The 24,342-nt window shown below is 33.8% G+C and overlaps 1 protein-coding gene across 1 annotated transcript in view; it reads right to left on the bottom strand.

Annotated features, from left to right (window-relative positions):
- The window catches only part of LOC145285989 (integrator complex subunit 5-like), a gene marked incomplete at its 5' end in the record, with an annotated part of 61,852 nt that extends 38,796 nt beyond the window's left edge, over positions 1-23,056 (bottom strand). The window contains 9 exon segments of the mRNA XM_080134580.1: positions 1,709-1,905; positions 5,967-6,163; positions 7,186-7,294; positions 9,748-9,884; positions 11,349-11,407; positions 13,025-13,131; positions 16,951-17,026; positions 18,287-18,404; positions 22,852-23,056. Coding sequence (XP_079990706.1) covers positions 1,709-1,905; positions 5,967-6,163; positions 7,186-7,294; positions 9,748-9,884; positions 11,349-11,407; positions 13,025-13,131; positions 16,951-17,026; positions 18,287-18,404; positions 22,852-23,056 — 1,205 coding nt within the window.
- Between the last annotated feature and the right edge of the window lie 1,286 nt (positions 23,057-24,342).

Here is a 24,342-nt window from a genome sequence, read left to right as displayed (position 1 = left end):
TATCATGCGGTTAAACATGGTATGAATGTCTCCATTTAGACTCTGCAACCAGTGGTATTCATAGGACTGGTTGATTCCATTTAGTTCTCAAATAGAGGTGATTTGTACCCCACAACAATAATACTTATGCATATTTTATGACCTGGCGACCTGCATATTTTTTATGGAAATAATGACACTGGGTAGCCCTGCTCCGATAATTTAATTGTTCACCCAAACGTTGTGTACTGTGGCTTTTCTTCTGTTCTCCTTGTTCTCACTCTGCCTGTGTCGTCGTCTCTCATACTAATGATTGCCAAGGGGTTTTATATTGGTTCACATGAATTAGGATGTACATAAATCTAAGACAATCGTAGAATCATTAGAAAATGACCTTCAGACTGTAGTAGAACGGGGTTGCAAATGGATGGTAACATTTAATGCTAGTAAAACTAAGCTGGTCTCCTTTAACAATTATAAGACACCTCTATAATCACTGATATCCATGACAAATAACACCCTAACTGAGAATTCTTCCTTCAATATCCTTAGCCTAACATTCACAGACAAAATGAAATGGAACAAATACATTGAAAACATTACGAAGGCTGCTGCAAAGAAGGTTAGTTCCCTCTATCATGCTAGAAGCCTACTTATACCTGAGAGCATCCTGTACCTCTACAAGGCCCTCATTCGCCTATGCATGGAGTATTGCTGGCACGTCTGGGCTGGTGCATCTACCACTAGCCTCTCCTCCTTGGATAGGGTCCAAAAAAAAGTTTTAAATCTAATCGGCCCCACTTTGTCAACTAAGCTCTAACCCCTGTCCCATCGCTGCAATGTTGCATCTCTGTGCTTGTTTTACAAGTATTTTAATGGAATGTGCTCTGATGAACTTGTTGCACTTGTGCCCCCTCGATGTACATATGCCTAACAAACCTGCTTAGCAACAAAATCACACACCTTCACTGCTGAGGTCCCTAAATGCCAGAAAGCTTTCTAATAGTTTCTACCTTCGAACAGCTAGACTTTGGAATTCCCTTCCTGCTACCCTGACTGTACTGATATGCAGAAGTTTAAATGTAAATGCATGGTCCCAAATAGTAGCCCATTACATTCAAGTGGCGATATGCTTTATTAGGGGTGAACAGGAGTCAAAAAAAAAAAAAAATAGAACAACATAAACTCACAAGAAGAAACAGACTTCGACACATTGTGTGTAGATTGGTTGTATTCTGGATGCATGTGTAATACAATTGCGGAAATTGATCCGTCAAACAATAACATCCATATCTTAGTTGTGTGTCAAGGCCATCACTGTCAGAAGATCAGCTTATCTCCTCATGTCCCATATCACAACCTGTCCATCAACTGTTCCGAAGTACAAACTGTCTCTAAAACTAATTCAGACTCTTGAATTTATTGAATCAAGATCGGAAATTCTAAAAGTTTCGTCTTTGTCTCAGAGTGACTGATAAGAAGAAATTGCTTGCCTTCCAAGTCATTCCAAGATGATTACCTGATCCTTTTTCCAATAACCTTTGTGAACCTTAGTAAATCACTTCCTTGTATTGTTTTGGGTCATTAACTTCCAATAAATATCACTTCCTAGCAGTCTGGAGTTGGAGGGTGGGCATGATCCATAATGTCAGATTAATTGTTCGAACATTGGCAGTCAATTTGCGAGGACAATCATGGGGTTATAGCGAAAACCGTGGGAGAACCATACCTGTAAGGTGAAGGATCCGATAGAAAAGAGCTGTAAGGATGGAACAAGCTTTCATGATCTGTGCACAGCTAATGACCGGCGGCAGGCCAACTGCAATGAGAAGCTTCAGGCACATGGCACACACCGAGAGGTCATGATGGTTCAAGTGTTGTAAAAATGTTTCATAATGCTCGTGAATGCTCTGACTCAAATAGGATCTGAAAAGAGAAAAGAAACTACGAGTGACGAATAAGGACCAATCAGAAAACGAGTACAATCTAACAAAGTATTATATATTTTCGTCAAGGTTGCAAAGTCAGAAAATAGAAAGTCTAATTCTGACTCCATCTTTATCTCTCCCATGGCACGAAGATATTACATAAGGGTTAGGAAGATATTACATAAGGGTTGGGAAGTGGGATTAAAGAGTCACTACCCTAGAGGAAGAACACTTTAGTTTGCAAAATATGCCTGGATAGCTCTGTTGACATTCTCCAGTTAAAATGCCTGAGACAATTAGTAGCAAACTAATTTCTTCTCAAAGGGAGAAGGCAAAGCCTGGGAGAGTGGACATCCTAAAACTGCACAAGATGAAAGCCATACCTCAACCAACAGGAAACAAGCCATCTCAATAATGGCCAAGACTCTGGTAGTTTCAGGCCTGTGGCTGACAGATTCTGACTCACACTCGTAAAGTTTCAAAATATTCAACCCCAACTCCTTAGGATTCCAAAATTTATTATATCAACTCCTTATTTCAAAGTTCTCCAATATTCAGACAATTTGTTTATAGTTTAATTAAAGATGAAAACAAATCAGACTCCAACTTCTAGCTTTCTTATAACTTCTGCTCCATCCAAAACCCTAACTACACCTGATTTTCGGAGCCTTTGAGATTTGAAAAAAAAAAAATCACTCAATCGCCAGTCGAGTGTGAGGGAAAATTTACTTGCCTTAAAATATTTTTGCTCGCCCGACTTTATGTCTTTGTTTCAGTCAATAATAGTAAATAATTTTACCACAATTCAAGAAATTACCGTGTGTATAATCAAACAAGAAAATATTTGTTTAACTCTTGTAAATCAACAAACATTTCAGTAAATATTCAACAAAACGTTAAAATACAACACCAGTTTCTTTATATAGCATCATTCATATTATTGTTCCATAGAAATAAGAATCATTTCTTCAGATGCTTGACAGAACGATGCGTTTTTTTTCCTCTTTCAAATGTTCGTCTTTACTTTTGTAAACATGAAGTATATGTAGTTGTAGCGTTGAAGAATTTTTTTTCCAAATGAATTGCAAAATCAGAGAGCTAAATGAAGGCGACATTTTGACTACACGCCGAATGTGTAAATTTGACCTCTTGTTGACCTTTAGCGTGACCACTCTTTTTTTCAATACGATATTCCAACAGTCTCACAGCTAGAGATGAAAGAATGCACAAATGATGAGACATAGGTCATTCTAAGTCTCTGCATATTTAAAGAGGGTCGTAAAATAAATGAGTTTTTCCCATTTCTTTATTTAAAGAAATTTTATTTTTATCGGCTGGCGGGCAAGTGATTTACGACATTTAGTCACCCCCAAGAAATTTTCAATCGACTGTGGCAACCAGTCGTGTAAAGTCTCAAAGGCTGCTGTTAGATTTAGAACAGCAATGGAGTAGAAAAAAATTAAGATGAATCCAGAATTAACAGTATTTAAAAAAAAAAAAAAAAAAAAAAAAAAGCATTTTAAGAATAATTCGATAAAATATTAAACAAAAAATACTATCTCGTTTAGAATACTGCAAGTGTCCAGATGTTCAAGTTGCACAGCATCAGGCAACATATCAGGCTTTCTTGCAATCCAGTGCAACAGTTGACATCAGTGAGGTTGCATGTAGATATATCATTTCTTATGCACTCAAACAATGTCTTCCTCAGTCAACCGTGCTCTCTAGTGGTCGGAATATCCAAACGCATTATGGAGTTGATGCAAGAGGTAAATAATCAAACTACATTAGACGTTGAGCACATTTGTAATCTCACCAACATCAAATAGAAAACACAATTGATAGGATCTTCTTTTTTTTTTTATTTTCTTTTTTAGATCCCATATCTCACAAATATCAGCAGTACACATTAACTGGTGACAATGATAAATTAAATAAAGGAAAACCAACTCACTTTTTTACTGGACAGAAAAAAAAAATTCTTAAAAAAAATAATTCTTTTAAAGAAAAAAGAAAAAAAACAGAAATTTCTCAAGACATATCAGAAAAGGTTATTTTAGTTATATTTCACAATTAAGGATTTTAACTGCTTTAAATCAACATCTTACAGACATTGAAAATGAAGCGTTCACACCCAAATAACTAATGATTTTGTAGATAGCTTATTTGCAAGCATTAAAGAATGAGTCTACAATGAACTAATGGGATGATCACTAGGCCAAAGCTGTTGCATATCAGACGTGTTTGGGAAAAACCAATACCAAACTTTCAAATATATTTAAGATTAAAAAAGTTGAAAATCAACCTACACTAGTGTACAGTATGCATGCTGCAGTCATTTGAACATTTTTTGATAATGCACATTGCAGTTGACGTCCTCACTCTTCAGACGCAGCTGCTTGTGCAATCTAAATGAATTGATCAAAATATTTTTTGAACTTCATTCCATAATGGATACGTACAATATAACCTTTTTTTCAATATTTTCATTTTTTAATGTCTTGATTAAACTGTAGAAGTACCTATTTTTCAAATGTTTCAAACATGCTCATGTATCAAAAAACATGTTTCAAACATGTTCATGTACCAAAAAACATGTTTCAAACATGTTCATGTATCAAAGAACAAATAGCATTAACTCATTAATTTATATGAACATTGAGAACTTGAATCCTTTGAGGCAAAAGAGTTGCACTAGTCCAATACCAACAGCACTGATTTGCCAATTTAAATGAAAGTCAAACTGATCGAGGTAGTTTAATATATTAGATGACTAGCCTGGGTGCCCGGCGTTGCCCAGGTGTTTGAAGGTGTGTGTTGAGTAATAAAAAAAACAAAGTGGTAGTAAGCAGGCAGGCGCAAACCCGTACTACAAAGGAGGAAAAGAATGTGAAAAAAAAAAAGTGAAGTCTTTTCCATTGCGTCTATCGCCAAAATAGAAATGGTGAAGATTTAAATTAAGGCTAGTCAATCGAAAAGAGAGGATGACTTTTGAAAATATTGGCGAAAAAAGCGACCCCTCTTTGTAGAAAAGTGCCAAGTTGAGGGTGAAGGAATTAATGCTTTTGGACACTTTTTCGATACTTGTCATCTGAAGCGTTGAGTTTCAAAACGATATCGATCTCGTGAAAATCTGTCACCTCTGGCGAAAGTTTTAGGCAGACAGACATACATACATTTAAACAGACAGGTGAGATTTATATTATAGACTAGTAGGGGGTACCCGGCATTGCCCGAGTGCTTGGAGGTGTGTGTGGTTATAGGTAAATCAAAACATCCGGGTGTTTGTGTCGGGGGGGGGGGGGTAAATAAAAATAAAGTTTTGATAGGTAAGTATGAAGGATTGAACCCAAACCCTTGAGTTGAAGTTGGAAATTAAAGTGTGATAAAAAACGTTGCACGTTAACCACTGGGCCACCACGAAATAGTAACGGAAACATGATTGAATTTATTTAAGTATTACGAATTGGCAGGTGCCTATACTTAATGACTTAATGAGGCCAACTTTGACTGCGGGGCAGTATTTTATTTACTACGAGGCAGGATTTTTTTTTTTTTTGTTTCCTTAAGATGTTGTGGGGAAAACCAGCTCCCCATAAAAAGGAGATTGTCCAAATTGAATAGCAATTTTCTGATATAAGAAGAAACTCCATATTGATCAAAGCTGATTGCTTTCGGACGTTTCCGGAAAAATGCCGCTAGAATTAGTTTCACTTTTATTATACGAAAAAGCTTAATGTTGAATATTTATCTTTTCAAAGTCGAGCAAATTAAATAGACAGGTGACCCCCGTTGTTAACTCACAGATATTATCATTTAGACATGATATAAAAAGTTTTAAGAAGTGAGTCGACCGATCGCTTCTCAGAAAAAAGCCGTTCTCGGACAAAAAGTGAACATACACACACATTTTCGCTTTTATATATACAGATGACAAGAAAAATTAAAAAGCAATTATTAAACAAATAATGACTAAGTAATTATTTTACCTGACTCTCGTTTCCTGTTTTTGTTTGTTTTATTTGTTTACCTTGTCACGAAAGAGAAAAAGTTTTTTACCTGCAAAATCCAGTTCCTTGTCGAGGTGGATTTTTTTCCCATTGAATCAAATGGAAAAGGTTCCGAAGCAAATAGAGACGATCTATTTCTCGATGACTTTTCGTTTGTAATGAGTCGACCAGATGGGACATGGTCATTTGTAAGATGTCCACATCGCCCAATTCCACTTCTTTCTGGACTAGAAGAAATCTTGTTAACTGATTTAGGTAAAAAAAAAAAAAAAAAAAAGTGTTTTTGAAGTAAATACTTTATACAACATATTTTAATATGAACCTTCTATATATATATATATAGTAAACTAATTGTACCTCACTAACAGTCATTTTAGTTTTAATCTCATTTAATCTAACAGGTGCTACAGTGACTGCAAGATTTGCGAATGGATGGAGTAAGTTTAAGGAACTTCTACAATTATTAACTTTTTTTTTTCACTTTCTTTCTTTGAAGATTTTAATGCTGGGTATGGGGCAGCCAAACCAGCTGCCAAGATTCCCCTACTTTTTATTGAAACCAACCGAGAGCTTATATCCTTGTACCCTTAAGTGCAATTGTCTGGATTTTTCTGGCACTTGGTTCACCAGGAATAGTGTTACCACAGACAACCAAAGAAAAAGTCTATCAGGCATGTGTATATAAGTGTCATAATGTTTGGAGATGAAACCTGGTTAGTGAGGGTTGAGGACACAAGTTGCATGGAGAGAAATGATATGAGAATAATAAGATGGATGTGTAATATGAGTTTTAAAGATAAGCTTGGTTCTGATGACCTAAATGTAGTTGTAAATTGTTGTAAAAAGCAAACAAACCCCAGAGCAAATAATGGAGTATTTATTGTTCTTTTAAATTCCAGCCAAAAAGAGAAAAAAAAAGAACAGAACATCTCCATGATGACTGCCATTGACTAGAGAGGAACATCTCCATGATGACTGCCATGATGACTAGAGAGGAACATCATCAATCACTGAGCATACTACATACAACATGTCAAACAGTTTCAATTGTTTTCTGTCAACAGGATTGGAGACCATACGAAGACGTTTAACATTACTAATGTCTTAGTAGTGCTACATAATATTACACTCACAACTTTCTGGTAGAATTCAATCAGATTAGCTCTTTAGCAACACAAATTGTTGAAAGTTTTATTTCTATAAATAAACAAGCTGATCTACTCAAAAACAACGGACTATTAGAAAAAAAAAGGTAAATAAAAACTCACCTGTGATGAATTTTTGGCATTCGTTAATAAAACACTCAAAATCTCAGAGGCTCCTTTACCAGGAGCATATAAGGCAATGCAGGTCAAGAATTTCAAATACCATTCGCACCTGAGAAATAATTTTTTAAAAAAGATTGAAAATATATATATATAAAACAAACTGAAGGTAAGCTGATCAAATTTGGAATAACATAACTTGGAGTGTTGTTGTCATATTTTAACTGGTGAGTCTCTGACCACTTTAAGGGTTTATGATAAGGTTAGGGGGTAGGGTTTGTAATAAGGTTAGGGGGTAGGGTTTGTGATAAGGTTAGGGGGTAGGGTTTGTAATAAGGTTAGGGGGTAGGGTTTGTGATAAGGTTAGGGGGTAGGGTTTTTGATAAGGTTAGGGGGTAGGGTTTTTGATAAGGTTAGGGGGTAGGGTTTTTGATAAGGTTAGGGGGTAGGGTTTTTGATAAGGTTAGGGGGTAGGGTTTTTGATAAGGTTAGGGGGTAGATTTTTGATAAGGTTATGGTTAGGGTTTTTGATAAGGTTATGGTTAGGGTTTTTGATAAGGTTAGGGTTAGGGTTTTTGATAAGGTTATGGTTAGGGTTTTTGATAAGGTTATGGTTAGGGTTTTTGATAAGGTTAGGGTTAGGGTTTTTGATAAGGTTAGGGTTAGGGTTTTTGATTAGGTTAGGGTTAGGGTTTTGATAAGGTTAGGGTTAGGGTTTTGATAAGGTTAGGGTTTTTGATAACGTTAGGGGGAAGGGTTTTTGATAAAGTTAGGGGTTAGGGTTTTTGATAAGGTGCAGAAACTTATCTGGAATTTGATTGGCCCTCAGCCTTTTATATTCTCTGTGACCTCTCTCTCACAGATGTGATGTTAGTCTCAGCCTTTTCTATAAATACTATCATAGTATGTGTTCTTCAGAATTGTCTGATCTATCCCCTGCTTCCTTTGTTCCAGCGAGTTTAAGTCACTGGTCTATCAATTTAGCGTTTTGATACTTCATTGTAATACAGATTCCTATTCCAGTAGCTTCTTTCCAGAAACTGAAAGCTTATGGAACTCTCTTCTCTAATGACCGTTTTTCTCCTACCTATAGCATTTGTCTTTTCAAGACTAAAGCTTATTAGCCTGGGTGCCCTTATCACAAACCCTACCACCTAATTAATGAATCATTAATTAATGAGAGTTTATTTTTCAAAGGAATATGCAAATCAATTAACCTTTATGAAGTCACTTGCATATCCATGACTGAGTATATTAAGTTTGTTTTAATAATTTTTAAATAGAAAAAGTAGACTTTTAATATCAATGTCAGTACAACAAATAATTCAACTTATATATATATATTGATACATTTGAAAATAAGCAGAAATCTCTCAAGAGCCCTTTCGGCCATCATCTTACCAGGTGAAATCGATAGCATTGAAATAATGACAAAAAAAAAAAGCAATAGGGGATCTTTTATAAAAATTGAAGGTGCCATTTTAATTTAATTTAATTTTAATTTATAAAAGATCCCTCATTGCTCTTTTTTTTTTCGTTGTTAGTATTATTTCAATGCTCAACCCCTAGGATCCCGTCGCAAAACATCATGGATCGCCACCTACAGCCAACAGGTGGCTCCATTGTGGGACTTTTACTCTCTGTAGGACAGCCAGCATATTCTGATGCCCTACTGACTGGGTTAGAAGAGAAGGATGTAAAAGAAACGGGGGATGGGGATAAGGGGAATGTTGTTTCTGTTTTGTTTTTCAGAACATAATTAAGCTTTGCAAAGAGATAAAGTGACAAAAACTTTGATGTACAGTGTATTTGAATCAGGAAGTCAATATCTTCAGACAGTCTGATCTGGTAGCAGCACTACTCATGATGAAACTAATATTCCAAAAATCACATAAATTGATTGCGTAGTAATATTTTTACATAAGGAAATCAAATTTTACGAGTATCTAAGAAGTTAGCATCTCATCTGCCATTTTGAAAAAAAATGTTGAGAAACAAAGGGAGATAACTCAATAATTCATACTTAACTAGATTTATGTTGTGATGCATAGAAATTCCTATTATCACTCAAAAATGATTTTCTTTGAAAACTACTTGATCAATTTCATCACGAGTATGTACATCAAACAGTTTGTATTTTAGTATCGTGGGAATTCTAGACAAGAACCAAACTAATAAAGAGAAATTAGAGTTAAGATCTTTCATGTAACAAAAGATTTTTTTTTCTCTGGGTTACTTGGTTACCACAGTAATGTAATACAAGACAGGGCAATGTATAGTATCAAACCTATTTCAATAGGGTTACAACATGATCATCTTCAAATCTCATGTCAATAAACACATGTCCCCATATTTCATCAAATTTTTATTCATTATTTTCAATCCTCTTGGCATATTCATCTTCACTTGCCAATCTATCTAGTTTAACAACCTTCATCCTTTAGTGGCTTCCAGCCTTGATAAGTAAAGACTCATTGTTGGATAAAAACAAAAAAAAAAAAAAAAAAAAAGAAAGAAAGAAAATTAAAAGAAAATAGAAGATATTTTAAAATAAAATGCACTGACCTTTGACCTGTACTGTTAAGGTAATCCGTCGTTAAACTTGTCTGGCATTTGGACAATGCTGCCAATAGTGGCACCTCAATTACTTTGTTCGATTGTTTCCAGTAAACAACTTTCTGAAGCTCACAACACAAATGATTCTAAAAAGAAAAGCAGACAAAAAAATAAAATGAAAAATAAATCCCATGATTTCACAGTACAAATTTTTGGATTTAATAGATCATCATATTCGGTTTAATATCCATTTTTATGTGTTATCCGATTTTGATTCTTAAGAGGTCCTTGAGCATGACACCCTTCTTTCTCCAGCTGAATATTTTTGATCTTGATAAGCTTTAAATCATTCTCCAAAAGACAACATGCTGCACGTTCTCAAAATTTGAAACAAATATTTTTCTTTTTTTTTTTTACAACATTCTAATGATATAACATTGCATGAGGAATCCTTTGATCGCGACCAATTCTTATCTCATTTATAGGAAATAGCTGTGGGGGATAGTAACGATCATCGTTATAGTAGTGTTTTAATAGTAGATACAGTTGTTTCTTTTCTCCTCTTGATTTACAATGATAGCAGCAACCATCTTATTTTCTTCTCTGGTAATTGTAATAAAAATTTAAAAACATAATCATTACATGCACAGTGATGGTTAATCTTTTTTATTTTATGTATTTTTAGTGTTGTTAGGTTACATTGTCCACTCACAAGAGATAAAAAGTTCTGAAAAAGGTGACCAAATCCTATCAGTTCATCAATCCAAAAGACTGCCAGATCAGACTGTTTGAAGATGCTGACGTCCTGATCTATAATGCACCAAACATTGTTATTGTTTTTTTTTTCTTTCCCTTTGAAAAACTCAATCATGTTCTGCAAAGCCAAAAAACAATTTTCCTTTACAAAACAACCAAATCAAACACTGAATAAATATTAGAAGATATAAAAAACTTTGATTTTTTTATGCATAAAAACTTACCGAAATGACTGGATTTAACATTAAATAACCTCAAAAAGGTTGATATGTCATAAAACAAAAACAATTAAACCAAACAAAAGACTTTGTTTATGATGTCCTGCCAAACTGTCTTAATTCTAATCTTAACTTTTTATGGAATTTTCTATTTGCTTAATTTTAAACTTATGTGAAGATTTCCAATATTAACGCTATTTTTTCACGCAACCTCAAATCTTGGTATGAAGTGTTCATCAAGATTTGGAATGGAAACATTGCTACATTTCATTAGCAAAAAATGGAGTCTTTTCATGCATGTATATTCAGTATGGTGTGTATTCTGTTTATGCATGGTCTCAGAATGATACTATGTGTAGTGTGGGTATTAAAGAAAAGCTAATGACCTTAGAGGAAGATCAGTCTGGACAGTTTATGGAGATGTGTGAAGAAGACAAGACTGTTGATTTGGTCACATTGGTAGGATGGATGTAGAACAGTTGAGATAGCAAGGTCAGTTGACAGGAGAAGGGCAAGGAAAATATATGACGACGTAATGAATTTGTGAGGATATAAGAAATAAAAACCTGGCTAGAGAAAGGTTAGTTTGGAAGTCAATTTCTGCCAATGTGTAAAACATAAGAAATATAAACTCACCAAAAGATGTTTACAGACATTTTGAACTTCACGTCGACAGGTTTCTTCTTCCATTGCATCTGAAAAAAATAACAGCTTTTTAAATAAGCATAAATTATTTATAACAAAATTCATTAAAAAAAAAAAAAAAAAAATTGTATCTGTTCATGAATTTATGTCTTAGCAAGAAATTCATTACATCTTTTTGAAGACCTAGTTTGTAATTTGTAAGAATCAGCATTCTACGACTTTTTGACTAGCTTGATCCTGTTGTTGGTGTTGCCCTCACCCATTCTTTCAGGTATTTATAGGAAAGACCCTGTAAAAGTTGCCCACATCTATAGGAGAAAGTGCACTATGGAACCGAACTAAATGCATTTTATTCTTGCAACAAAAGAAAATGAGATACAAACAGTTAAGCGACGCAAGATAAGCAGTGAATTTTATCAGGTGAGATTGCCAGTTGCAGCTAGAATGTTCACAAAGATATATGTCATATCAGATCTGAGAGGGAGTTAGTCCATAACTCACCCTCCAAGAAAAAACAAAAATAAAGAATTTTTATGATATATGAACCCATGATGAAAAGAAAATACTGTATACCAAAGATCAAATAAATTTGTCAAGTAACTTTATTTTCATAAAAAAAATTTTTTAAGTGATTATTAGAAATTAGTAGGCCTCCAACACCATGTTCAGAATGAATTTTTAAAATCTAAAAGAAGTTTTAATTATTTACAATTATCCCCCTTCTTCTGCAAAATGGCGACAAGATATCATTGACTGTTGTTTAGCCATAAAATTTGATTTTCTTTTCAAATAAAACCACTTGATCAATTTAGGTGATTTTTGGTGGAAGATATTTTCTTTCCATCATGAATAGATACTCAAAGATTTTTCTTTATTCTTAGTATGGGTGTTGAATAGGGGACATATTTAAGAAGATGACAGGGGAGTTCACATTGGGGACACATATATATATAACGTTGATGGAGAGAAGACATTTATACATATACAGTTCTGAAATGCTTAGGACTTCATATCGATACTGAATGGAGAAAGTTCTTAACAGAGGAGGGGCGATGCATAATCTTGTAAGGGTTACACAATGTTCATTATAAGATGATTAACACATTACTTTTTGAGTGTTGAAAGATAACACATGACAACAGTTACAAAAACACAAAGATGATTCTTTATTCATTGGACCGGTCGAATGCTGATGCCATCAGAAATTCAAATTTGAATCTACATGGTTTAACGTTCTTCCTTTTGCTTCCAAAGGGTCAGCTGACCACTGACTGCCAACTGACTGACTCTCAACTCTCTCTCTGACTGCCTCTCTGACTAACTCTAGCTCCTATATTGAGAATCCCCCTTTTGCTATAACGCCATAAGTGTGTTTCCCAAATGTGGCTATGCATGTTTTTCCAAACACACTTTTAGCAACAAAAGAATTATCGACATATAATTCTAACCTATTTTTAACAATATATTTTTAATTTGTATTGTTCATTCTTTAGCTGACATTTTTTAATATTCAGTTTCCTAAAAGAATGAACAATCAATTCTTTTTACGATATAAACAATATCTAACTATTCTAATAGAATTTAACAATCAATTCTTTTTACGATATAAACAATATCTGACTAAGAAGATAGACAATATACAAAAAAGAAAAAAAACATTAACCCACCTGGTTGCGTCCGGTTAACAGGAGAAGAAGAATTGAGTAGAAAGACGAGCACCTGATAGGCACCAACATCACTTCTGATGATTAAACGAACGACGAGTTGCAGAAAACTGGCAAAGAGAAATTTTTTGAATGAAAACATGCAAAGTTTAAAAGATAATTTTAAAACAAAAAAATCAAATCAAATATAAAAACAAAAACAATTGGTTTCAAAATTTTTCTTTTTTAATTTTTTTTACACAAGGATTGATAATTTATATTACTTGAAAGTCATTTTCTTATTTAAAACTAGCGGGGGTACCCAGCGTTATATGTGAGGTGTGGATGAAGGGGGGGGGTAAATCAAAACAAAATGGAAAGTAAAGAATAAGCGAACGTGATGCAAAATAAAGAAAAAGTGAACGATGTTAAAACTTCAGAAAAAAATCAGAAAAAAAAAAAACGAATGCAAAAGTGGCATAAATAACCCTATTTCAATATTAAAACTTAAAAAAAAAAAGAAAATATCAAAAAAAATATATCTGATATCTCGGCTCAAACGTGCAATCTTAAGATAATGACATTGCCATTATAACGACTGGTCTATGACTGCACGAGCGAAAGGAAGTCAGTTTTTTATATTTAAACTAATTCAAGAAAGCATTTTTTTGCACATGCATGTTTGGCTAAATCATCATAGGCCTTCCTCAGCTCAGTTGAAGATGAAGGAATTAATGTTTTTAGCCAATTTTTCAATATTTGTCATCAGAAGGGTCGAGCTTCAAAATGATACTGATCTCGTGAAAATATGTCACCTCTGTCAAAAGTTTTTGCGAGACACACATACATAAGACCATTGGAAGAGTCTATTAGGAATGTGCATGCACTGTGATAATGTATGGAAACAAAATCTAGCCAGTGAAACTTGAGGGCATGCATTGCATGCAGAGAAATGATGTGAGACTGATACACTAGCTGAATAATGTGGATCTTGAAGACAAGTTTAGATCTGATGACCTCAGAGGAAGATTAAATTTGAACCGTATATAAAGATGCAAGCAAAACAAGAGAATTTGATCGTATAGCCATGTTGAAAGGATAGCTGAGAGTACAGTGGATGGAGGTTGCAGGTTAAGTTAGTAAGAAAAGGCGAAGGAAAACATGGAAGCAAGTGATAAAAAACGAACTTGAGAGAAAGAAAGATAAATATAGATCTAATCAGAGATAGATTAGTCTGGAAGTCAATTTCTTAAAGCTGTCCAAAACATGCCAGCACGTAAAACAGATGTTAAACCAAACATGATGATTATATTTAGATTATTCGAACTACTGTTTTCAATGAGAATGTAAGTAAGAATTATTTAGGGCTTCTATCAAGTTATGGTTGTGAGAAAAAGAGCAATCTACTCCCATATATTAAAAAACACTTCTGGTTGAAATTCCATTCAGATTCCAGAGTTTGATATGATGAACTTAAAGACGGTTAGGGTTTATATCGGCTGCAACATTGTGAAAATAACATTCAAGATAAAAAGAATAGCCTGAATAATCCAATCCCAAAATAATTGGATAGGAGAATATATCCAAAGGATACATTGGATGGCATTATCCATACCTTAGATGATCATAGGTTTCTTGTTGATAATTTAAGGCATCACAGCGCAGCAGAGTGGGAGAATTTCTTTGATTCCAATGGATTGCCATCTTTTGTTAATAAAAACAATAGTTCTTCTAACATGCAAGTCAGTAAAAGCCAAGTTAACAATGGCATCTCGTTATAGTCGTGACAATATCCATCATTATTATTTGCTTTTTTCTCTGCTTGTGATGATAGCAGCCATTTTCCTTTCTTCTTCAATAATTTTTCCAATGAATGAACATCAAAAAATGCAAAAAAACTTTGTTGCTTTATTCATTCACAGCATTACGTGAACATTTCATTTCCCCGGCCTCAAAGGGGCAGACAAAAAGCTTGGAAAAGCAGCACCCAAACATGTCTAGATTACAGACTAAAAACGGCAGATCTTTTGTTCTTTTTCACATCTCATTTCAGACTTCCGAATACGAACGGACAATCTCTAAGTTTACTTCTTAATGGAATTTTCCATTCTCTGCTTAATTTTAATCTTATGTGGAAAGTTTCCGATTCTAACCATTTTTTTCCTCCCACACCCATATCTTGATATTGCTACACCAACAAAAACTGATCAATTCTCTGCTTGAAATCTGGCAGCAACATTTTCCATACTTCTACATCGACATATTAGACTTAACAAAAAATAAATAAAATAAGCGCTGACTACAAAGTTGTTACTAAAGTCTTATATTCTTTTTATTTTATTTTCTTAACATTTTATTTTAGTTGATGATGGTGCGTTCTACTGGATATAAGAATGTCACACACTATCTCAAATTCCTATCAAAAGACCTTTTTTAAGATTCTAACCATCCCTATGAGTGCAATTATTTGAATCTCTAGCACTTGGTTCACCAGGTATATTTGCCAGGTAGTTCTTTAAATTATTTTGCATGAGTCTCCTATAGTTACTGGAATGATAGAGATCTTCCTAAGATTCCAATTTCTTTTCATGTCATACATAAGACGTTGATATTTCATTATCTTTTCCCTCTCAACTGTTTAACCCAGCATCATCGGAAACACTAACTTCTACTATGGTTGCTTCTTTCCCATATCAGTATGTCAGGTTTAATAACTCTGTTTTCAAGGTATGAAACTGTAGGAATTAGTCATAGTAGATGGTGTATGACTTATTTCCAACTGTTCTTTCTGGTAAACATGTTCCCAGGACCTGCTGTTATATTTGACATTCAAATCAACCAGTGAACATATTTACACACTCCATTGTGTGGCCTTGTATAGTAGGCATCCCCCAGCAGAACCTTACAGTTGGATCGATGGTGATGTGAATTGTAATACTATGTCAAATGGACAATCGTTTCTGGATTAAACAATATGATTTCCTTTAACCCTTTATGACCTGGTTGAACCAATTTGTTCAGTCGTAAATAAATGAATATAACAGCATAAATAAAGTGGAAATTGATTCAAACACGCCTTGTACATATTAGTTCAGTATCTGGGTAGAAGCCACATACCTCCAGATTACAAATGTTCATTGCTTACATTCAGCACGCTGCCATCTAAAATTAATATTTTTTTTATTCATCTACATCATTTAAGTTATAAAAGGTTAAGTGATCTAACTTGATTTCAGACAAAATAATGCACAAGCGCCGACATTCATTTCATTGACATGAAACCAGTGATTAGATTTTTATCTTCTTTCAGCTTGCTCATACTGGAGAAAAGAAAATAATAAAAATAGCATTTTGTTATAGCAAATTAAATTTTAAAAAGAACTTAAAGAATAATATAATATTAGCAGGACCTGTAGAAATTCCACAGGGTACTCATTCATATGTAATATATTGATGTTGGCATTCTATAGATGTTCAGCGTAAATGGAGACGCTCTGATATTATTGTAGCTTTTTGTTAAAACTGCAAAAGTATTTATCTAAGCTAGCACGAACACCCAGCAAAGACAAGTCATAAAGTATGTTTAAATATAATATTTTAATTCTTGCAGATATTATTATAGAGTTAATGTTTTATCAATTTTTATAAAGTTGCGCTTTCTAAAATAAAAAATATATCCATATGACTTGGGTGCATTAGCTTGAATTGAAACAGAAATAAAAACTTGTGAACAAAAAAAAAAATATATATATTTATATATATACATAACTGAAGTTCCTTCAACCATAATCGAAACTGAAGCCAAAACTTATGAAGAATTCTTGGTAAAATTATTTATGACAAGAAATGGAAGTACATAATAAACGACCCAGATGTAAGCGTGACACAGAAAATAACACACACACTATCGTATTAATATATAGATGAATAAAGAAGGGGAGAAAACTTACTTGTCAAATTCAGATTTATTAGCAGATTTCCAAGGAACAAATTGGTCATGAAGTTTGTTCAGCACTGAAGGAGACACTGGAAAAGGATCAATTACTTGGTTAGAAGAAAAAACGGAAATCAGTTTAACAAAAAGCGGCAGACAATATCAAAACTATTCAGACAATAAAATTATAATTATGGATTTGTGAATGTCTGCTGGTTAATAACTCATAATCTTCAAAACTACTTGCTTTATTTGCACAAAATTTGACATGAAGCATCCTTGAGATGCTAAGTGTATCATCTTTATTAACATCTTTAAGTGTTGGCATTTCTCACCTCAATATAAATTTAATAATTACACATTGAATTAATATTACATTTTTTTTTTACTATTAATCAAATATTTATTGAAATCAAAAATATAATAAATTGAAATTTTAAAACTGCTTCGTAAAACAATTTAATAGCATTAAATTGTTTTACGAAGGAATTTTTGTAAAAAGTTTACTGGAATTTGAGAGAGAGAGAGAGAGACTTGTAGACAAGCAAAAAACATTACTATTGGATTTTAGAATAGTGACACTCAAAAAAAAATACTATTTTTGTTTGTTCGGATGCACAAATTAACACTAATATTCAATTTGTAAAAGTATTTACTTGATCCGATACTCTCAATTCTCTGGATTGCAACCAAAAATAGATAAATGTTGTTTTAGTTGTAAGAGAATTCTTCAGCTCTCAAAGAGGATAGAATAGATACTATGCTTTGATCCAACCCATAAATTAAACTAAATATAACCCACATTACCTACCCTAACAAGTAGCAACTATATTCTAAAATTCATTATGAGTGGTTAATTAGCTTAAGAATGAACCCTGTACATAAATATATAAACATATACTGCCCCACATATTTTTTTACTATACAATCACCACTTATCAAGACCCTGGGGTCATTCAAGGATAAGAATTAATAAGTTTCAGGTGAGGCAACACTATGATGATCGCTGAGAGTGGAAATTGGGTAGAAAATAATTATTTAAGAGGATGACTCGATAAGAACTTCTTTAGACTTGAAGACAACCATGTCATAATCAGCTGGCAAGCAGCTCCATGGTATTATGTTCCACAGGCATAAAGTTCCGGGAAAATTAACCTTTGCTCATGGAATTTTTTTGTTTAGATTTAGGTACAGATAGAGAGTAAGGAAAATTGCTGATAGTGGATGTAGTTAGGGTGAGTGTTTGCTGAGAATGTTTTACAGGGTGAACAAAGCTTAGTCGAGCACCTATCATATGACTAAAGTGAGCAATATATAATCAGTAGGTCAGAAGAGACACCTTTAAAACTTACAAATTTTGATCAGATCTGTAGTGAGAATTTGCAGTAACATGGGGGACATGGAAGCCAGTTGCAAGAGGAAAGGCACAGTGGGTCGACTCATCATGTTGGCTCCAGGCTGGAAGCTATCCTGTTATAGAAAAAGAAAAATTTAAAAAGAATAAGCAAAATAACTATTCTATGTAAAAAAGAAAAACACAGCAGCAGCTAATGTCATATAAAAATTTCCCAATTAATGGATAAATTGTAGCATTACAGGCGATTTTGCTTCTTATAACAATCCCTACTTATGTGTCATCCATTAACAGCTGTTTTGTTCACACGTGGTAGTAGTAGTAGTAGTACTACTACTGAGCACAATCAGTTGATATTTCTTTCCTTCTTTCTCTTTTTTTGTTCTTGTTAACAACCATAGTTGAAGCAATTGTGATGTGAAATCAAAGCGGAACCAGAATGCATCAATAGCCAGTCACTCCCCACCCTCCTCAGTTGAGCTACCAGACAGCTAGCAAACCTCCTACCACTTCTATGATCACGAGCAAGGTATCTAATTGCTAACGTGTCTATGTGAGCAGAAGAAAATTCCTACTCATCTCTCTCTCATTCACTCTCATGCTATCTCTCTTTGCCTGCGAAAGAGGGAAAACTCAAAGTAACCTAGCAACAAGCAAAGTCAAATATGGCAACGAAGAAGGCAAAAGCCACTAAGCAATTAATTTAGAAACAGAAATGAAAGTTTTAGTGGGAAAAACAAAATCATGCGCAGACAAAAGCTTCTCCAAAATTTATTCTATTCCTAGCCACTGCTGAGAACGGACACTTGAAGCACCACATCTCCTTAGGTAGGCCATGGTGTGAATACACAGCATATCAACCCACATACCATGCGCCCAAGTCAATTCACATGGAAATGACTAAAAAGGGGCAACAATGATTCCAGAGTTTTCCTGTGCTGCGAAGTGAACCAAAATGGCTATTGTTTTAGTTTAGAACATAGTGAAGGACTACAAAATCACCTAAATACAATTTGATATTTTTGTAGACAAAAATATCAAATTGTATTTACAGAAACCAAAATTAATATTGTGAAACATACTTTGTTTCAGTTTATTAGGTTGGTGCAAAAATAAAATCGTTTTCTCACATGTTACTTTTATTTATGATTTCTGAATTAATTCATTGATATATATATAACCATGTTATTTATCATTTTGAAGCGCGTTTTTTTGCTCTATCGAATCATGTTATTCGTTAATGTTCTCAATCTCTTTATTCATTTTTTTTGCAAGCTTTTCCACAGCATGGACAAAATTCAAATCCGCACAATTTTCTTGTTCCAGTTCAAACTAGGCCGAAAAGCTGCAGAGACAGCTCATGATATCAATGATGCATTTGGCCCAGGTATCACTAACGAATGTGTAACACAACGGTGATTCAAGAAATTTCGCAATGGTGATAAGAGCCTCGAAGATGAAGACAGTCGTAGCTGGCTGACTGCGGTTGATAGCGAACATTTGAAAGGCTTAATTGAAGCTGATCCTCACAAAACCACACGAGAAGTTTCTGTTGAACTCAAGATCGACCACTCAACAGTCATTTTCCATTTAAACCAAATAGGGAAGTCAAAAAAGTTGGATAAATGAGTGCCGCATGAATTGAACAATAATAAAAAAAATCATTTTGAGGTGTCTTCTATGCTCCTTCTGTGCAACAAAAATGACTCATTTCTTGAGCGGTTTGTGACATGTGATGAGAAATGGATTCTCTACGACAACTAGCAATGTTCGGCACAGTGGTTGGATGCCGGAGAAACTCCACAACACTTCCCGAAGCTGAAATTACACCAAAAAAAAGGTTATGGTGACTGTTTGGTGGTCTGTGGCCAGTCTCATCCATCACAGCTTCTTGAATCCAAGCAAAATGATTACGGCAAAGCAGTACTACCGACAATTGATGAAATGCAACTGAAGCTCCAACGTATATGCCCGAGATTGGTCGCTATGAAAGGCCAATTCTCCTCCATAACAACACTACCCCGCATGTTGCTCAACTGACTCTGCAAAAGCTGAACGAATTGGATTACGAGATTCTGTCTCATCCGCCATATTCACCGGACCTCTTGCCCACCGATTATCACTTTTTTCAAGCATCCTGACAACTTCCTGCACGAAAAATGCTTCAAAAGTCAAGATGATACTAAATCAGCCTTGAAAGACTCATCGCTTCCAGAACGCCAGATTTCTAAGCTAATGGGATAAATAAAGTTGTTTCTCATTTGCAAAAATATGTCGATGAGAGGAGTTATGATCTTTTGAAGTTCAACATCAAAAAAACGACATTATTTTTGCACCAACTTAATAATATGGTGAAGGATTATGAAATCATAAAATAACTTGAAACGTTGGTCTGCATCATAAAGATAAGATAAAAATCAATTCAGAGCTTATGCCAAGTAAGTGAAGGATTTGCGGAAAGGTTATAATGAATAGTTAACACGCCTCCTAAAGACTGAGGAGAATTTGTAAATGACAAAAACAAACAATTAACTGAAAGAGAAAATACTAATATAAAAGGAAAGAAAAAAGGAAAGGAAAGAGGAAAGAGTGAGGAGTAAAGGGGAGACAAAAAATTGAACCATAGATGGATCATAATATCATTTTCCAATCATTCTGAAATCTTCAGGACTGGATGCATTGTTTTTTGTGATATTCTAGTGTTTGATTGGTGATTGCTTCAACCAGCTAAGTAATTTATATTTTCTTTTACCCAACACCAATATCTCCCCCTCTCCATGTCAAACGGTTAATCAGACTTTGTAATGGCATTCATGTAGGTGTTTTTTTTTGTTGGTTTTTTTTTTTGGGGGGGGGGGGGGTTGAGTCATTTATTCACTTTTTATAATCTTGTAAATTTTGGTCACCCCCGCCTTTGTCCATTAAGTTGTTTTATAGGAATTCAATGAAGAATGAATTCCTTACTGTAACAAAATTATCTTATATGCATAAATCTGTGTTTTACCATGTTTTGTTGTTTTTGCCATCGATATGCAACATTCGGGAGTATAATGAGGAGAGCTTATATCAAACCAGACAACATGTCACAAAGGTCGTAAATCTCACTGCTGACATATCACTATATTTTTTTTCTTTATTCAGGTGTTGTGAGCAATATAGGAAGAACTGTCAATATGCAAAGTCAAAGATTCTGCAAACGGGACTACGCCCGATTCTGGTTTCTCCTTGTTCGTAACCCAATTACAAAAACTAATTTTTGCTCTTTAGCTTTCATATTCTTTATGCCGATTAAGTTTCTTTTTAGAAGCACAGTTGCATCACAGACAGTATACATCACAAGTAACATTAGTATTAAATAAGATTCTACTTGCCCGTTCCCCAAGGAGCGAAATAAAGCTTTGAACAATACATCTGAATTCATTCAAACCACCAGCCGAAGAGAATGATTTCTCTATCTTGTTTGCTACATGTCATTCAGGACTTTCTGTAAATGATGCAACTTCCAAAACACGTTAGCTTAAATTCTACTCTTAGATTTATAGTGGAAATTTCCACTTTTAACTCATTTATCTTAAATGTGGAAAATTTTGTTTTTAACACGTCCATGTCCAAATATTGATACACAAGTTTTATAAAAATTCTTTTCAGCAATCTGGATGAACAATAAAAAAAAAAAAAGCTTGAACCACGACTGTTTCCTAATCTGTGGGATACAATCATCCCCAGACAATATGAAAATTGTGGCTAAAACAAAAATATTTTTAAACAAGATACTTGAATGAATTTTTAGTGATGACTAAAAGAATTAAATGTTCTACAAGACAAACGGAACACTTGGAAAAAAAAACTTATTTGGTTTGTGACTAGGTTTTAAGTATCAAATATACCAGTGTGAAGAAAGTTGGATATTGGTATGAAGAGCACGAACTCGTAGAGTTTGGTTTGATTATTTTGTTGAGAAAAATTGTTTTTGTTTTTTACCTTTCAGAAAATGATAGATTTTTATATAGGGAAAAGTAAAAAAAAAACAAAAAAAACCCCAATGTTTTGTACATTTTAGGTTAGCGAGATGGTATCTTCAAATCTGGTAGCAGGAGGAAATGTTGTAGATTTTCAGCATGAATGTAGTTAAGAAAAATCAAACTTTAATGTTAATGATAGCCTTAATAACCTGATCCAATATGTATGAAGTCACGCTTTAGTTCTCACTACTTCGAACTTCATTCCAATCAGAGTTGCAGTACCTACCAGAGTACAATGTATAAGCTAAATAGAATTTGACTCAGGTACAATATTAAACAGTCCAGACACCTTAGGCAAGGTGTACACTTTCTCAGTCCTTTCTATAATTTCTGCCTACCTTGTTACCGAACCATATAAATTATTCAAGCTTTCTCTGCCCCACCCATTCTGGATATGACACAAAACTACATTAAGGCCTGAAGTTCAAAGCTTTAAGGAATATATCCCACAAACTGCTAATTTTATGATCACATTTTTTTTTTTTTGCATCTGACACTAAGTTAAACACTACTCTAAAAAACAAACAAAAACATGCCTTACCTGAAACAAGTTCATAAGAGATTTGCGAATATTGTGGCTATGTTTGGAAGCTAAATGCCCTAGAATTCCAACCACAGATGCCAATTTGGGAATTTTCTTATCAGAAGTCATCTGCATGCCACCAGAACGGTTATTCCTATGAGCACAGAAATCCTTGAGACCACACATCAGTACCCGTGTGATTATGGTGGTTGGGAAGCAAGACCTGAATATAAAAAAACAAAAAAAGCATTTATAGTATGCTTGAAAAGAACGATAAAAAGTAAAGATTTTTTTCTTTTCTTTCTTTACTCATTTTGCTTTAGCCTTTCCTTTTCTTCCTTTCTTTTATCTGCTCAAAACACATTTAGATACATATATAAAAGTGACCTTGTCTGGGTATGTGCAGAATAGTTTCTACCAAAATACTATCAATTTTTGGTCTACAGACTTGAAACTTGATGTATAGGGGATTCAGACCTGTTGAAAAAAATATAGATTTGTTTACTAACCAGTAAAAATAGCTGTTAAGTGGTCAAAATTTTAAAATTAAAACTCAACAGGTGTAAGTCAACTTAATGTGCATCCTCTATACATGCGCAAGTATATATTTATATCTTTAACAATGTTATTTTTAAAGTTTTGATATCCATGTGTCCTTATGTTAGATGGTAGCGAATAGCATTGGAGAGCTAAACGTTTTTGTTTCAATTCTAGCCGATGGCACCCAAGGCATTTTTTTTTTAACTTTTAAAATCGCTTTTCTGTCTTGGATATAATATAATATTCAATAGAGAATTGGCACTATAATATTAAATATGAAATCTTTATAAATTAAAATATATTTAACCATATTTTATGACTGGAAAACTCTGGGAGGCCTGCTAGTCTCAAATAAAAGTTGAATTTGGAAATACTGATAAACATTGTCCACAAAATTAGTTCAAATGAGTAACTTATTGAAAACAATCTACTGCTCATTAACTCATTAGAATTATTCCTGTGTATTTTTTTTACAAAGCTCAAATTCAAATACACAACAATTAGATATTTAAAAAATCTGAACTTTAGAGGACATTACACAATTTTAACCACAAATTAAAAAAGGTGAACTTCAAATTAAAATGTTTAAACTAAAAATCAAAAATTATGTTTATTAACCAATTAGAACTAACTTCACCAGATTAAATAAGTTGGAACCACTTTATGTAGATAAAAGAAATAGCAAAATAGATTACTATCATATCAAGTCACTGCCTTTCTGTCTATTCTCATTCTGCTTTATAGTTTCTATTCCTTTTTTTCTCTTTGCTTATTTAAAATAGGAATTATATAGAACTATTGTCTAAGACACCTGCAAATCCAATTCACAATTAAAAAGTAATTTAGTGTTCATTGACCAATCAGAATGTTTCCCATGTATCTTATCAAAACTGGTCAAGACTGAAGTAAAATCTAGCTATGCCTACCTGGTGTGACCCAAGGTTAATTAATGTCATGTTAGTTTAGATT

This window comes from Euprymna scolopes, chromosome 10, assembly GCF_053919585.1.
Source record: "Euprymna scolopes isolate OS-2025 chromosome 10, ASM5391958v1, whole genome shotgun sequence".
NCBI lineage: Eukaryota > Metazoa > Mollusca > Cephalopoda > Sepiida > Sepiolidae > Euprymna > Euprymna scolopes.
Note: the sequence above shows the minus strand (reverse complement) of the source record. Positions and strands in the feature narration are given on the sequence as shown.